General features: G+C 49.9%; 1 protein-coding gene and 1 pseudogene across 1 annotated transcript; one reads left to right on the top strand and one right to left on the bottom strand.

Annotated features, from left to right (window-relative positions):
• Nucleotides 1-15,769, bottom strand: part of LOC143692429 (uncharacterized) — a 58,561-nt pseudogene that overhangs the window by 11,093 nt on the left and 31,699 nt on the right.
• Nucleotides 7,480-8,412, top strand: LOC143692545 (olfactory receptor 14A16-like). The gene has a single exon (XM_077172790.1). The coding sequence runs from the start codon at nt 7,480-7,482 to the stop codon at nt 8,410-8,412; it is 933 nt and encodes a 310-aa protein (XP_077028905.1).

Genomic DNA, 15,769 nt, shown 5'->3' with positions numbered 1-15,769 from the left:
GTGTTTAGAAAGGTTGAGGAAAAATATAAGGCAGTATTCAGGGGTTGACCCTGACACGGTGGCTGGACAGATCTTACTAAAGATAAATTTTGTCACTCACATCTGGCCAGATAGACAGAGAAAGTTAGAAAAGTTAGATGGTTGGCAAGAAAGGAGGTTCGAAGACCTTTTAAGGGAAGCACAGAAGGTGTATGTAAAAAGGGATGAAGTGAAGGCCAAGGCAAAATCAAATGGTAGCTGCCATTAGGGAAGGAAACCAGCATGCAAAGAACAACTCAGGTAAGGGAGGGAGATTCCAAGTGCGGGAGGATAGGTGGAGGGAGGATGCAGGCCCCTGGGCCTCGACACAAAAAGGAGAGTTTAGGAAACAAGGGAACCCAGGACCAGTTTGCTTTTCCTGTAAAGAGAGTGGGCATATAAGAAAGAATTGCCCCCAGAAGGAAAAGGATCCGAAGTCTATGAGACTGAGCAAAAAGGAGAAGTGGAAGACTAGGGGTGTCAGGGGCTCTACCTCCTGGGGACAGAATACCATCAGGAGCCCTTGATAACTTTAAAAATAGATCCCCAGGAGGAAGAATTTGAATTCTTAGTAGGCACAGGGGCTGAAAGAACTTGTGTTTGTAGAATCCCAAAGGGGTGCAGAAAGAGTCAAGATACTGTGCAAGTAGTAGGTGCTAAAGGGAAAGGGTTCAAAGCCTCATTTGTAAAGCAAATAAAGTTTGAGGGAACAAAGAAAATGGGAACCAGGGATGTTCTATTAGTTCCAGATGCAGGGTGAAATTTATTAGGACAGGATTTACAGGTGCAGTTTGACATTGGAGTGCTTCTTGAGTAAGGGTAAGTGATAGTTAAGCTTCTCCAATTAAGGGAAGAAGATGAGGAGAAAATTCATGAGATGGTGTGGGCAAAACCAAAAAACCAAGATAAATTGAACATGAAACCTATAGTAATAAAAATAGTTAATGAGAACCATCCAGTTTGGGTAGAACAATATCCACTTTCCCTGGAAGGGAGACAAGGATTCCAGCTGATCCAGGACCTGCTTGAGGAAGGGACCTTAGAACCATGTATGTCCCCCCATAATACACCCATATTACCAGTAAAGAAGTCAGATGGGACTTACAGGCTTGTCCAAGATTTGAGAGAAGTGAACAAAAGAACAGTGAATCCTTACCCAGTAGTGCCTAATCCCTATACACTACTGAGTAATATCCCCCCAGAACACCAGTGGTTTAGCATGATAGACCTAAAAGATGCTTTTTGGGTGTGCCCACTGGCAGGATAAAGTGGGATATATTTACCTTTGAATGAGAAGACCTCGATTCTGGGAGGAAGCAACAGCTTCAATGGACTGGGTTACCCCAAGGGTTTTCCGAATCCCCAAACCTCTTCAGTCACGCCCTAGGAGAAGTACTACAACTCTTCTCCATCAAACCTGAGATAAAGCTCATCCAATATGTAAATTATTTGCTTCTCTCAGGACAGGAAGAAAAAGAAGTTTGGGAATCCACCATAGTGTTGTTAAATTTTCTGGGGGACCAAGGACTTTGGATATTAAAAGAGAAACTTGATTTTGCAGAGAGGGAAGTAAAATACCAAGGACATGTGATTTGTCAAGGGAGCTGGCGGCTGAACCCTGAGAGAATTACAGGGATTGCTTCAGTCCCACCGCCAAAAACTAAGAGGGAAGTCAGAAGGTTTTTAGGCCTGTTGGGATATTGTAGGCTATGGACTGAAGGATACATGCAGTCCATCCAGTTCTTGTATGAAAAGTTAGTGGAAGAGATTAGGTGGGAAAAAGACAATGAACAAAAGTTTGAAGCTTTAAAGCAAAAATCAGTCAGTGCACTGGCACAGAGTCTTCCTGCATTAGACAAACCCTTCTGTCTGTTTGTGGATATAGAAAGAGGGGTAGCACATGGAGTGTTAGCCCAGGACTGGGGAGGATCCAGGAAACCAGTGGCCTGTTTATCAAAACTGCCAGACCCTGTCAGCTGGGGGTGGCCAACCTGCATTCAGGCTGTGGCAGTGACTGCCCTACTCATAGCAGAAAGTAAAAAAATTACCCTTTGGGGGAAAATTGAAGATATATATATCCCAAACTCAGTAAGGAGTATCCTGAGCCAAAATACTGAGAAATGGCTCACTGATTCCCAAGTGCTAAAGTATGAAGCCATCTTAATCGATAATGGTTTAGAGCTGATCATGAGTAACCAACTCAACCCTGCCCAGTTTTTGTATGGAGAACCAGATGAGGAACTAATACATAATTGCCTAGATGTTATAAACTATCAAACTAAAGTAAGAGAGGACCTAACAAATCAACCACTCCAAGGTGGAAAACGACTGAACATCGATGGATCTTCATGGGTAATAAAGGGGCACAGCGTATCAGGGTATGCTATAGTGCATGAAGGGTTGATGGCCAAAGAAAAGAGAAAGTTACCTTCCAACTGGTCAGCCCAAGGTGTGAGTTGTATGCCATAAAGCAAGCTCTGGAAATATTAGCACAGAAAAGGGGAACAACATATACAGACTGAAAATATGCTTTTGGAGTAGTGCATGCATTTGGCAAAATTTGGGAAGAGAGGGGGCTATTCAATTCAAAGGGAAAGGGACTGATTAATGAAAAATTTCCTTTAGAAGAGTTAGAAACCTCACAATTACTAGAGGAAGTAGTGGTGGTTTATGTTGAAGGACAACAAAAATGGGCACAAGGGAACAATTTAGCTGATTTAGAAGCTAAAAATGCAACTGAATCAGAGACAGAAAAACTAATAATAGTATTAACACCCATGAGAGAAATGCAAAAAGTCCCTGTATTCAGTGGGACAGAAGAGGAAGAACTCCTTAAAATAGGAGCCAAGAAAGATAACAAAGGGAAATGAGCAGATGGAAGGAAATAATAATAAACCCTTTGCCAGGAAAATGCTAGAATGCATACATGGAACAACACATTGGGGTACACAAGCACTAAGTGATCAATTTCTAAGGAATTGGGGATGCACATGAATTTTCAGAATCGCTAAGCAAGTAACTGAACAGTGTGTGGTATGTCAACAAGTGAATAAGAAAATCATGGGGAAAACACCCACAGGAGGGCAAGAACTGGCCTTATGACCCTTCCAAAACATCCAAGGAGACTTTACTGAGCTTCCCCAGGTACAATGGTGGAAGTTTTTGCCAGTGATAGCAGATTACGTGACTCATTGGGTAGAGGTGGTACCCACTGTGAAAGCCAATGCCAATGTTGTGAGTAAAACACTTCTAGATTCAATTATTCCCCAATATGGGATGGCAAACAGGATTGATTCAGACCGGGGAACTCATTTCACATCAAAGATATTGCAGAAAATTGTTCAGGCCCTGGGAGTAAAATGGGAATTACACACTCCAAGGCATTCACAGAGTTCTGGTCAGGTTGAGAGAATGAATCAAACTCTCTAAAGAGCTCTAGTGAAGCTAATGATTGAAACCCAAATGTCATGGATAAAATGTCTCCCTTTGGCCTTATTAAGAATTAGAACCCAACCCCAGTCAGATCTGGGGGTCCCACCCTATGAAATGATGTTTGGGTTTCCCTTCCTGACCTCACCCCAGAAGGCTGCCACCTATGAGGAAGGGGAAGCCAATGCCAAGAAATAAGTGATGTCTATAGCACAAACCTTAAAAGGGTAAGACATAAAGGGGCAATTCCTCAAACTACCACCCTGGATTTCAGAATCCATAATATTAATCCTGGGGATTGGGTGATGATTAAGTCATGGAGAGATCAGCCTCTAACTCCTCAGTGGGAAGGTCCCTTTCAGGTACTGCTCAGCACCGAATCGGCCGTGCGAGCTGCAGAGCGGGGATGGCAACAGAGTCAAAGGCCCAGGAGAAGAACCCAAAGAGTGGACTATAACATCCAGGCTGGGTGAAACAAGATTGACTCTCAAGCAGAGACTGAGAGACAACCAGGAAAACACCAAGATGCCCAAAAAGTAGAGTCAAGCTTCCACCAACCAGCTCAAGAACTGTCTTCCTGTTTTCATGGGTGAGAATTACCAGCAGCTGTTGAGGAGAAGTACACAAGGGACTGTAAAAGGTAATGGGACAGCTTCTTCAAGAAAATAAGACAAAGGAAGGAGGGCAAGGCCGGGTTGGCCCCTTTGTTTGCTACCAAGAAGGCTCCATAGCCCTGCTGTGGGTAGCAACACCATAGGCATGGTAAGGTTGGGACAAAAGGCCATTCCAGACCTCTGTAATTCCTTAGTTGTCTTTTAATTCAACAGGGACTGGAGGGCAGGACCGAGTTGGCCTCTGTACTCACCCCTAAGATGCACCAACTATGGGTAGCAGCCACACAGGCACGGTAGATGGGAGTCAAAGCCCTACGGGACCTCTGGGATGCCCTTTTGCCCATTCCTAATGAGTGTGTCTAAGGAAAACCTGAGATTTTTTCTCCTGTTCCCACTGTCCTTGCCAACATCAACAGATGCTGGCATGACATTAGAGAGAGAGAGAAAGTTTTTTTACTTAATTTTTCAAACAAGTGACTTTTAGAAAAAGAAAAGGGGGGGCTTGTTATGGATGAGTAATCCTACGGTTGACTCTCACAATTAAGGGGTGAATATTAAATCTATGTTAAGAGAAGTTTTGTAGATGTATAGTTATCCTTCCCCTTCCCCTTGCATTGTTATCACAGGATGGCCTCAGTAGTTGGGGCATTTGGGAGGGTTGGCTTGTGACTATGGCAGCACCTGACCTCCAATCAAGGTGTGAGACAGTGATCTCCACCACTGGACAGTGAAGAAGGAGTCGATTGACAAGACTTTGGGAGGAGATGGAGGTATAAAAGACAGAACATCCATTTTGTAGATGAGCACACAATCCTGAATCCTGAGCACACTGAATTCTTTGCTCCTGCTGCTGTATCCTTTTCTTTCTTCAGTCTTCTGTTTTATTTTGATATGGTCTCAATAAAGCATTTACATTTTTGAAAGTGAAAATCGTTTCTCACATGGGGTTCAATAATGTGGGGCAAGGTTGTCCACTCTGGGTCAGTTCTCAAGGTAAAACTTCACTGACATGGCCAGAACTCCTTAGGAGAGACCCTGGATCAATACCAAGCACAGAATGCTGCAATCAGCTCTTTTCTAAAGAGAACAGTAATAAAATACACTGTTTAAAATAGGATTACATTTTTCTTAGAAGCTCTTTGAAATATTTCTCCATAAACGTAAAAGGAAATCTTCCTAATGAACTGCTCCAGAGCAGAGGGAAATCAAGGCAGAGCCATGGTTTGACAGGACTTGCTTGATCCTAATGAGGCCTGTGGAGCATTTGGAGCTGAGCCCTGGAACCTCAGGGCCTGAGAGGAGATTGCACAAACCTTTCCAGGAGTCAAAGTCAGAAGAAAACCCCAAAGTGTCTCGAGGCATTAATAGGACCCACTGAGGTCCATCCCCAACATAGGCTCCTCATGGACTCCTTGGAGGAGAGAATTGGAGGCCAGGATGGCAAAAGAACCTCTTCAAGATTCAGAGTGTAGAAAGGAGAATCCAAAGTACCTTAAAAATCTTGAGTATTTCAAGGCATTAATGAGCCCCACTAAGTGTCAGTACAAAGCTCTCCAGGGACTCATTAAAGCAGATAATTGGGGCCATGATTGCACAAACCTCTCACAGAGTCTGGATCAAAAGGGAAACACCAAGTACCTTAAAATATCTGAAGTACCCTGAAGCATTGATGAGCCCCACTGAGTGTTGTTACTGACAAAGCCTCTCCAGGGACTAATTACAGCAGATAATTGGAGGCCATGATTGCACAAACCTCTCAGAGACTCCAAGGCAAAAGCCAAACCCCAAGTCCTTTGAAAATCCTGCAATCCCTGCAGGGAGCATGAAGGAGCCCCCAGGGCCATTGCTGAGCAAGGCTCCCCAGGGACTCCTTGCAGCAGATCCTTGAGGCCACTGGGATGTGGGCTAGGGGGGGATGCTGAGGGCAGCACAATGGGCTGACAGTGCCCAGCCTGGCTGGGGCTGTGCCAGGAGGCCCCAGGGCCTCAGCACAAGGTGTCTCCTCCCAGCCCTTGCTGGCACAGACCCTGCTGTGCCCCAGGGCACCAAGACTTGGCTTCTCTTTGTCCCCCCCTGTCATCACTGCCTGCAGTTCTCTGCTCTGCCTGGGGCCTGGGGACACTTGCTCAGTCATGTCCCTCAGAGGGACCCGTTAAAAGTCCAAGAAAGTTTGGAGTTGGATTCTGCCTTGGAGTTCTGGAGAGGTTTCTTCAGTTCCCTCTCAGGGACTGATGTTCAGGGCCTGAGCACAAAGCCCCAGAGGCTGATTAAAGTCCTTGTGCTGTGTCTGTGCTGCTGAGCTGGGCTGGGCTCCTGGCACAGAGGCAGCTCCTGGTCACCAAGAAGAGCTTCAAAAGCACATTTCTCTGGATGAGCAGCTCTTGTGCCAGCCCAGCAGGGCTGGGGCACTGCCTGCAGCCAGCCCAGGCACAGCCCAGAGGCACAGAGAGCTTCAATCAGTCAGGGCTGGGAAGGAGCTGAGAAGTGCCTGGGGCACAATCACTGCCAGCCCTTGGCACAGGAACCTCTGGCTGCAGGACAGTGCAGCTGCAGCTCCTGGAGCCATCTCCTCAAGCTGGAACATGCCAATGCCTGCAGAGCCTGTGAGTACATTCTCTGCTTGTCTCTTGTGCAGAGCAGCCAGGGGTGCCCAGGGCTGTCCTGCAGAGCAGGGTCCTGCAGCCCAGGGTGCTGTGCTGGGGCAGGGACTCTGCTGCCTGCCAGGGACAGCTCTCAGCCAGCCCTGGCAGCTGCTCCCAGCCCTGGGGGACAAGATCTGGGTGGGGGGAGACAGCTGGTGAGGCTTGGAAGTGTTCTCCTTGTGTGGGGAGGATGCTGCATTGTTCAGGACTGCTCCCAGCATGGCATTGAACTGCAGAACATTTCCAAGTAGATTATACAGGGAGCACAGCAAGGCAGGACCTGAATAAATGGGAAAATCCTGCTTTATTAATCTACTTCTCTAGGTTGTATGGATGGCAAATTGCACACAGATAGTCATCCCTCAGTTCAGGTAGAAATTTTTTTTTTTCTGAGATCTTAGAAAACCAGGCAGTGAAAGAAATCAGCCCTTAGGGCCAGCATCAGTGTCGCTTTTCCAACAGCTCCTCAAGGTTTTTACCATGTTTCCATCAGAGCCTGCAGAGCCAGAGCTGCCCCTGGGCAGTGCCTGAGCTGGGAGGGCTCTGCAGGGCAGAGCTGAGCCCCCAGGGCTGGGCTGGGCTCTGGCAGCACTGGCAGGGCCCAGCCCTGGGCACAGGGAAGCAGCTGCTGGCAGGGACAGCTCCAGGCAGCAGAGCCCTGGGCAGGCAGTGGGGGGAAAGTGCCCCCAGGCTGTGCTGGGATATTTCAAGTCCTCTCCAAACCCAACTATTCCATGATTATTTTTTTTACAGATCCCCATGCCAAGGCACAGCAAATGTCCAACAGCAGCTCCCTCAGGCACTTCCTCCTGCTGGCATTGGCAGACACGCGGCAGCTGCAGCTCCTGCACTTCTGCCTCTTGCTGGGCATCTCCCTGGCTGCCCTCCTGGGCAACGGCCTCATCATCAGCGCCATAGCCTGCGGCCACCATCTGCACACGCCCATGTTCTTCTTCCTGCTCAACCTGGCCCTCGCTGACCTGGGCTCCATCTGCACCACTGTCCCCAAAGCCATGCACAATTCCCTCTGGGACACCAGGGACATCTCCTACACTGGATGTGCTGCCCAAGTATTTCTTCTAATCTTCTTCCTTGGATCAGAGTATTTCCTCCTTACCGTGATGTGCTATGACCGCTACGTGTCCATCTGCAAACCCCTGCACTACGGGACCCTCCTGGGCAGCAGACCTTGTGCCCACATGGCAGCAGCTGCCTGGGCCAGTGCCTTTCTCACTGCTCTCATGCACACGGCCAATACATTTTCCCTGCCCCTGTGCCATGGCAATGCCCTGGGCCAGTTCTTCTGTGAAATCCCACAGATCCTCAAGCTCTCCTGTGCCAAATCCTACCTCAGGGAACTTGGGCTCATTGTTGTTAGCGCCTGCTTCTGTTTTGGCTGTTTTGTGTTCATAGTTTTCTCCTATGTTCAGATCTTCAGGGCTGTGCTGAGGATCCCCTCTGAGCAGGGACGGCACAAAGCCTTTTCCACCTGCCTCCCTCACCTGGCTGTGCTATCCCTGTTCTTCAGCACTGGTACTTCTCTGTACCTTAAGCCCTCCTCCCTCTCCAGCCCATCCCTGGATCTGGCCCTGTCAGTTCTTTTCTCTGTGGTGCCTCCAACCCTGAACCCCCTCATCTACAGCCTGAGGAACCAGGAGCTCAAGGCTGCAGTGTGGAGACTGATGACTGGATGGTTTCAGAAATGTTAAACTGCTGTCCAATTTCTGCCAATCACTTGTAATGAAAGTCAACTTTGATACTTCTTATTGGTTTGGTTGTGCGGTTTTTTCCCCCTTTTTTTACTTTTTTTAATCTTGACTACAAATAAATGTCATTGTTTGTGCCACTTCTCATTTTGTTTCTCTCCACCTTCCCTGTGGCCACAGACTGTGTCAATGAGGGGCTGCACTCTTGGAGCCTTTAAATGAACTAAAGGATCTTCCAGCAAAGTTTTCTGCAGAGATGCCCTTGTGATCCCTTCTCTGGAGCTGCAGCAGCAATGTCTGTGTGCAGAGCTGGGGGGACATCACTGCTGGCACAGCAGCTCTTCTCCTGCTGGCCACACCATTCCTGATCCAGGCCAGGAGCCATTGGCCTTCTTGGCCACCTGGGCACACTGCTGCCTCATGTCCAGCCTGCTGTCCATCAGTCCCTGCAGGTCCCTTTCTGCCTGGCTGCTCTGCAGCCACTCTGTCCCCAGCCTGTAGCACTGGGGCCAAATATCAGGGCCTGGCACTTGGATTTATCAAACCTCACCTTGTTGGATTTGGGCCCTGGATCCAGCCTGTCCAGGTCCCTTTGCAGAGCCCTCCTACCCTCCAGTAGATTCACACTCCCACCCAGCGTGGTGTCATCTGCAAAGATGTCCTTGGTTCCATGGGGCCCCTCAGTGTCACAATGGCCCTTTGATTACACCAGGTCCTGCACTGTCACACTGGTCTCTTTGGTTCCATGGGGCCTCAAAATGTGACAAGGGACTTCTTGCTTCTGTGAGGCTTTACAGCATCACAATGTTCTCGTTGGTGCTGCAGCTCCACAGTGGCCCCATGGTTCCATGGGGCCCCAGGGTGTCACAATGGCCCCATGGCCACATGAGGTCCCACACTGTCACCATGGTCTCTGGGGTTCCACAAGTCCCCTCAGTGTCACAATGGACTCCTTGTTTCCACAAGACCACACAGTGTCACAGCATTATTCCAGATCCCTTGAGGCCCCATCGTGTCACAGTGGCCCCTTGGTTACACAGGATCCTGCAGTGTCACAATGTTCCCTTGGTGCCATGAGGCCCCGCAGTGTCAGAACGGCCCCTTGGTTCCACTGGGCCCTGCAGTCTCCCAATGGTCCCCTTGGTTTTGCAGTGTCAAAATGGTGAAACCCCTTGGTTACACGAGGCCCTGCAGTGTCACAATGGCCTCTGTGGTTCCACGAGGACCCAGAGTGTCACGGGGCACTCCCTGGGTCCATTTGGCCCCAGAGCACCACAATGGACCCCTGGTTCTGTGGGGCTGCATGGTGTCACCATGGTCCTCTTAGTTCCACAAGGCCCTGCAGTGTCACAATGGCCCCAGAGTGTCCCAATCATCAGAGAATGACAGAATCAAATAGGCTGGAAAAGACCTTTGGGATCATCAAGTCCAACCAATGCCCTAATACTGCCTTGTCACCCAGACCATGCCACTGAGTGCCACTGGAGAGGGACAGTGACTCTGCCACCTCCCCCCTGGCCAGCCCATTCCAGTTCCCACTCACCCTTTCTGTGAAGAACTCCTTCCTATTGTCCAGCCTGAGCCTCCCCTGGTGCAGCTTAAGGCTGGGTCTTCTTGTCCTGCCCTCCAGCAGATCCACACTCACACCCAGCTTGGTGCCATCTGCAATTTGTGAATGCTGCACTCGACCCCCTCACCCAGATCATCAGTGAAGATATTAAACAGGACTGGGCCCAGCACAGATCCCTGGGGACAGCACCAGTGCCTGGACACCAGCTGGGTGCAGCACCATCCCCACCACTCTCTGGGCCCAGCCTCCAGCCAGCTCTTAAATCTCCCAGCCAGGAGGGAACCTGCCCAAGCCGTGGGCTGCAGCTTTTCCAGGGAATGCTGTCAGAGACAGAGTCAAAGGCTCTGCTGGAGTCCAGGCACACAACATCCACAGCCTTTCCTGCATCCACAGGTGGGTCACCTGGGCATAAAAGGAGACCAGGTTGGTCAGGCAGGACCTGCCAGCCCTAAATCCACGCTGGCTGGCTCTGATCCCTGGGCCATCCTGTGGGTGCCCTGTGGTGGCACTCAAGGTGATCTGTTCCATAACCTTGCCGGGCACCCAGGTCAGGCTGACAGGCCTGGAGTTCCCCAGCTCCTCCTTCCAGCCCTTCCTGGGGATGGGCTCACACTGGCACCACCAGTGCTCTGGGCCCTCCCTGCTGAGCCAGGACTGATGGTAAATGATGGAGAGCAGCTTGGGGAGCTCATCCACAGCTCCCTCATCCCCCTAGGATGGGTCCCATCTGCTCCCATACACCTGTGAGCATCTGAGTGGCTCAGCAGGTCAGCAGCTGCTTCCTCCTGGATTCCAGGGGGCTGTTCTGCTCCCTGTGCCCATCTACTAGCTTAGGAGAACACTTGTCCTGAGGACAGCCTGTCCTAATATTGAAAATTGAGAGAAACAAGGTGTTAAGTAGCTCAGCCTTTTCCTTATTTTTAGTTACTGTATTCTCTACTGCATCCAAAAATAGTAGAGGTTCTTCTTCCCCCTACTTTTGCTATAATTAAAAAAAAAAAACCCTTTTGTTCAGATGCCGCCAGGTTAAGTTCTAATTGAGCTTTCACATCCCAACTTTTCTTTCTGAAAAACCCATTGAAATCCTTAATTTCTTCTTGAGTTGCCAGTCCTTTTATCTCCTGAGTTCCCACAAAAGCTCCATGGGCAACCAGGCCAGTCATTTTCCTTACCAGCTCATCTTCTGCCACACTGGGACAGGCTGCTCCTTCCCCCTTAACCTACCTTCTTGAAATGTGCGTCCTTCCTGGACCCCTTTGTTTTTAAGGGATGTTTCCCTTAAAACAAATCAGGACCTGATTTGATTCTCCACAAGTCAGCATCCTCAAAAGGCCAAAGTCTGCCCTTCCTAATTCCAGTGTGGAAGTTTTGTTGTTGCCCCTCCTTCTTTCACAGAACATTGAAAACTTGATTATTTCATGGTCACTGTGCCCCAGGCAGCCTCTGAGCCCCACATCTGCCCCCAGCCCTTCTCTGCTTGTGAACAGCAGCAGACAGAGCTTTCCTTGGCAGTGGGAGTGTTACCAAAAATTCAGTAAAATAGAAAACTCCTTAACCCCAGTGTAGCATTAAGAAGCAGCATTCTTTATTCAGCTGGATGCACGGGGGAGAGCTCCTCCCAAAGCCCTGCAGGCTGAGTACAGGAAAGTTTCTGTTTATTTTCTGTATTTTGCACACATATTCATTGATTGTCCTGGACTAAACATACATATGATAATCATTTCCCAAAATCATTAACATATTTCCCCTTCCCTTTACCCATGTGTTCTTCTCTCCTGGGGGTCTCTCTGGTGGTCCCTGGTGGTCGTGGACCCCAATGTTCCAGTGGGCCTGGCTGAGCTGGCAGGACCCTGAGGCTGCTGAACTTCCAGTTCCCCTTCTCACACAATGGGCCTTGTGTGGTTTCCATAGGCCTGGGGATGTGGAGAACAAGCTCCAGGTGTGAGCTCACCTGGTGCAGACAATTGATCATCTGGTAACATGAGGTGACAGAGTGGTGGCTATGACATCACAGAGTGGGTCATGTGAGGTCATGGAGAAGCTATGACATCATAGACTGCCTCTGTGACATCACAGGGCAGAGGTCTAACATCCCAGAGCAGACTATGACATCACAGAGTTGGCTCTGACATCAGAGACCAGCTGTGTGATATTAGAGAATGGGCTGTGAGCTCACAGAGCAGGCTGTGACATCCCAGAGGGGCGCTGTGCCATCCCAGCAGGGCTGTATCAGGTCACTGGGTTGGTCACTCGGCCCCAGCTCCCCCTCACAGTTTCTCCCAACAAGTCCAATGCTGTCCATGCCCAGCGGGGTCCCTGTCCCCCGGGATCCCCCCGGCCCACCTGGAGCCACAGCCTCCACCAAAGGATGTTCCACAAGATCCACCCCAGAGCCTGACATGGGGACAAGGGGCCAGGGCTGTGTGAGCAGGACATCAAGGACGGGGATTATCCAGGTCACTGTGGCCTGGGTTGGGTTGCCCAGGGCAGGAAAGATGTCTGGCAGCTGGAGCAGGGTCTGGGAAGGGCCTCCAAGGTGGGGCTGGAGCCCTTGGGCTGTGAGCAGAGGCTGAGGGAGCTGGGCTTGTCCAGCCCAGAGCAGGGAAGGCTGAGGGGCTCCTCATCCCAGCCTGGCAGTGCCAGTGAGGAGGGGATGGAGAACACAGAGCCAGGCTCTTCACCGGGGGCCTGGTGGGAGACAAAAGCCAATGGGTGGAAGGGGAAAGAGGGGAGATCAGCCAGGACAGAAGGAGCTGAAATGAGTCAGGCTGTTTTCAGCATTTCCTCAACACCAAAAGCAGCCTGACCTCCCTTCACCATCCACCACTGACAGCTTTGCAAATCAGGAATTGTTGGAGCTGTTTTGCCCCCATTCCAGGATGAGCATCCTGATAGAAGAACTTAATTGTGTTTATATCGATCACAGAACCACATTTTGTCTGAAATTACTTCTAGGATGGAAATCACTTGTGGGTGGTGGACTCATCAGACACTGCTGGGACATTGCACATAGCTCAGGGAAGAGTGAGATTGTTATTAAATTGTGTTCTGTTCAACTGTGGTCTGTTGGCCATGAAGAGAAACTTTCTGTGCCTCTGAGTCTCACCAGTTCCTGACCCCCAAAGGACACAAACCTGATGAGTTGTGGTTCCCAATCCAGAGGCTGCACTTGCACCTCCCTCCATCCCCAGAGCAGAGCTCCCTTGTCCCAGAACATCCCTGGCAATGCAGGGATGAAGGAAACAGGACAGGGTGTGGGGATCAGGGGCAGGGCACAGCCAGGGAGAAGAATGACTTTTGCATTTGATGGAGCTGTGCCTTCCCTTGGCTTTGTGGGCTGACAAGAAATGAACATCCCTCTGTGTCTCGGGCAGCTCCTTCTCCAGGGAAAGCAGGTGGGAGTGGGAGCCAAGGAGCTGAAAGCTGCAGGTGCAGCCTGGGCTGGAGGGAGCTCAGATTTGCACAAGGCTGCTCTGAGTGCCAGGGCTTGGATGGGGGAAATGGTGGGCTGGGGGTAGGGACAGAGTCTGATTGATTGTCAGCCATGAAGGGTCTTGATTTCCATATCTATTCAAACTTCATGAGGAGGTACTTGGATTCAGTGTCAATTGGAGATTGCACATATCAATGAATTAACAGGAAAAAAAAACTAAACAGGACCTAAAAAATCTTTTCTCCCTGTCTTTTTAAATATCATGTATTCTGTTTCAATGCACTACTGAGATCTACTTAACCACAAAGGATTTGAAAATTAAAATCAAATGATTCCCAGAGGCTTGGCTTGTTCAGGTGTTCTGAATGTTAATGAGCCCTGGGACACTGAATTCCTGAACTGGGGAGCTGAAGGCTGAACAAATGATTTGGACAATTAAATCAAATAATTCCCAGAGGCTTGGCTTGTTCAGGTGTTCTGAATGTTCATGAGCCCTGGGACACTGAATTCCTGCACTGAAGAGCTGAATGCTGAACAAGCCTCTGGAGCAGTGAAATTCAGCAGCAGCCTCCAAGTTGCTGAGGGTGTCAGCAGCCCCCAGTGAGGCCATCCCTGCCCAGAGACCGTGGGGGAATGGGCAGACAAGGAGGGCGTCCCTGGGGCTGGGGCAGCACAACTCAGAGGCACCAGCGGCTCCAGCTGGGCAATGGAGTGTGGAATGTGGCTGGGAAAGCCCTGCCTGGGCTGGGCCAAGCAGCACAGACAAGCCCTGACTCCTATCCTGGAAACAACTCTCTCAATGAGACACTTAAAAGGAATTTACAGTTGTTTGTGTCCTCTGAGTTGGATGTGCTGGAGAAATACCAACAAGGGATTGTCAGGAGCTCCAAGCAACAAAACAGACTTTACTGGCAAATTTAGAAAATCAGAGAAACTTTGGCAAAAGGTTTAATACAACATTCAATCAACACAAAACACTTCTCAAAGCATTGACTTGGCCCATTCAACTTCACAAACTCATAGCTTGTTCAATTTTAAGTTAATCAAAATTTGCAAGGGGACAAAAATAGAAGACACGGGAAGAGAGAAAAATGTGATACAGAGAAGCACACACACAGCTACCAACTCCTGGATTCCAGCAATGTTCAGATGGAAATTCCAAGAGGATGCAGTGGCAAGATGTGTGCTTGCCTTGTGGTCAGCCTTCAATAGCCCTTGGTCTCCCTGGGCCCTTCCCCCAGGTGGGGCTTGGGCTCATTTGGTCCCTCAGGAGCTGGGCTGGGGCTGCAGAGGTGGCTGTGGAGCATTGCCTGTGCTGTGCCAGGGACTGGCAGCCACTGCTGGGCTGGGATAGAGGCTCTGGGGGGATTGGGGTTCCAGGGCAGGGCAGGGCTGGGATTCCAGGGCAGGGCAGGGCTGGACCTGCCCCCACCTCTCCCCCACACACAATGTATTTCCAGCCAACAATCTCCTCCAGGCTGTCACAACAGGGAATGCTGGATGTGGAACGCCATTCCTGGCCATGGACACTTGGATGAGAAGGACAGTTCTTTTCCATAGGAAGGAAAGCACAGAGCTCCAGTGTTTGGAAGGCAGGTGAGAGCCTCACAAAGCCAAGGCCAGCCAGACTTGCCAGGAATGGCAGATTTTGTCTGGAGCAGTCTTTGCATATAGCGAATTTGGAGGTGGAAACCCAATCTCGGCCATGGGAACCTGGAGAAGCAGGACAGTTCTTTCCTATAGAGAGGAAAACACGGAGCCTTCCCCAGTGCTTTGGGGACAGATGGGAGCTGACCCTTATGAAACCACTGCCAGCCAGTCTTGTCCTGGCAATATTCCTATGGGAACAATCCTTGGATATAAGGAAATTTGGAGGTGAAACTCCAGTTGTGGCCATGCATGCCTGGAGGAGAAGGACAATTCTTTTCCATATGAAGGAAAGCACAGAGCCTCAGTGTTTCAGTAGCAGATGAGAAGAGACCCTCAACATGCCAAGCTCAGCTGGACCAGTCATGTGGCCCCTGGGAAGCCAAACCAGCCAGACCTGTTCTTGTTCCCTTGCTTTTATGGGGCCCAATATTTTCACAATGGCCCCAACAATTTCATGGCACCCCTCAATGTTATCATGGTCCCAACAATTCCACTAGGCCTTGCAGTGTCACAATGGTCTCCGTGATTCCCCAGGCCCCACAGTGTCACGGGACTCCTCTGTTCCATGAGCCCTGCAATGTCACAATGGACCTTTGGACCCTGGGGGTTTGTGGTGATCCAATGGTCTCCTTTGGCTCCACAGTGTCACAATGGACCACTGATGACACAAGGCCCCTCTGTGTCACCCTGGACCTTTGGTTCCATGC

The sequence above is a fragment of the Agelaius phoeniceus genome (genome assembly GCF_051311805.1).
Source record: "Agelaius phoeniceus isolate bAgePho1 chromosome W unlocalized genomic scaffold, bAgePho1.hap1 SUPER_W_unloc_1, whole genome shotgun sequence".
Lineage (NCBI taxonomy): Eukaryota > Metazoa > Chordata > Aves > Passeriformes > Icteridae > Agelaius > Agelaius phoeniceus.
The sequence above is the reverse complement of the archived record's forward strand: the minus strand, read 5'-3'. Positions and strand labels throughout refer to the sequence as shown.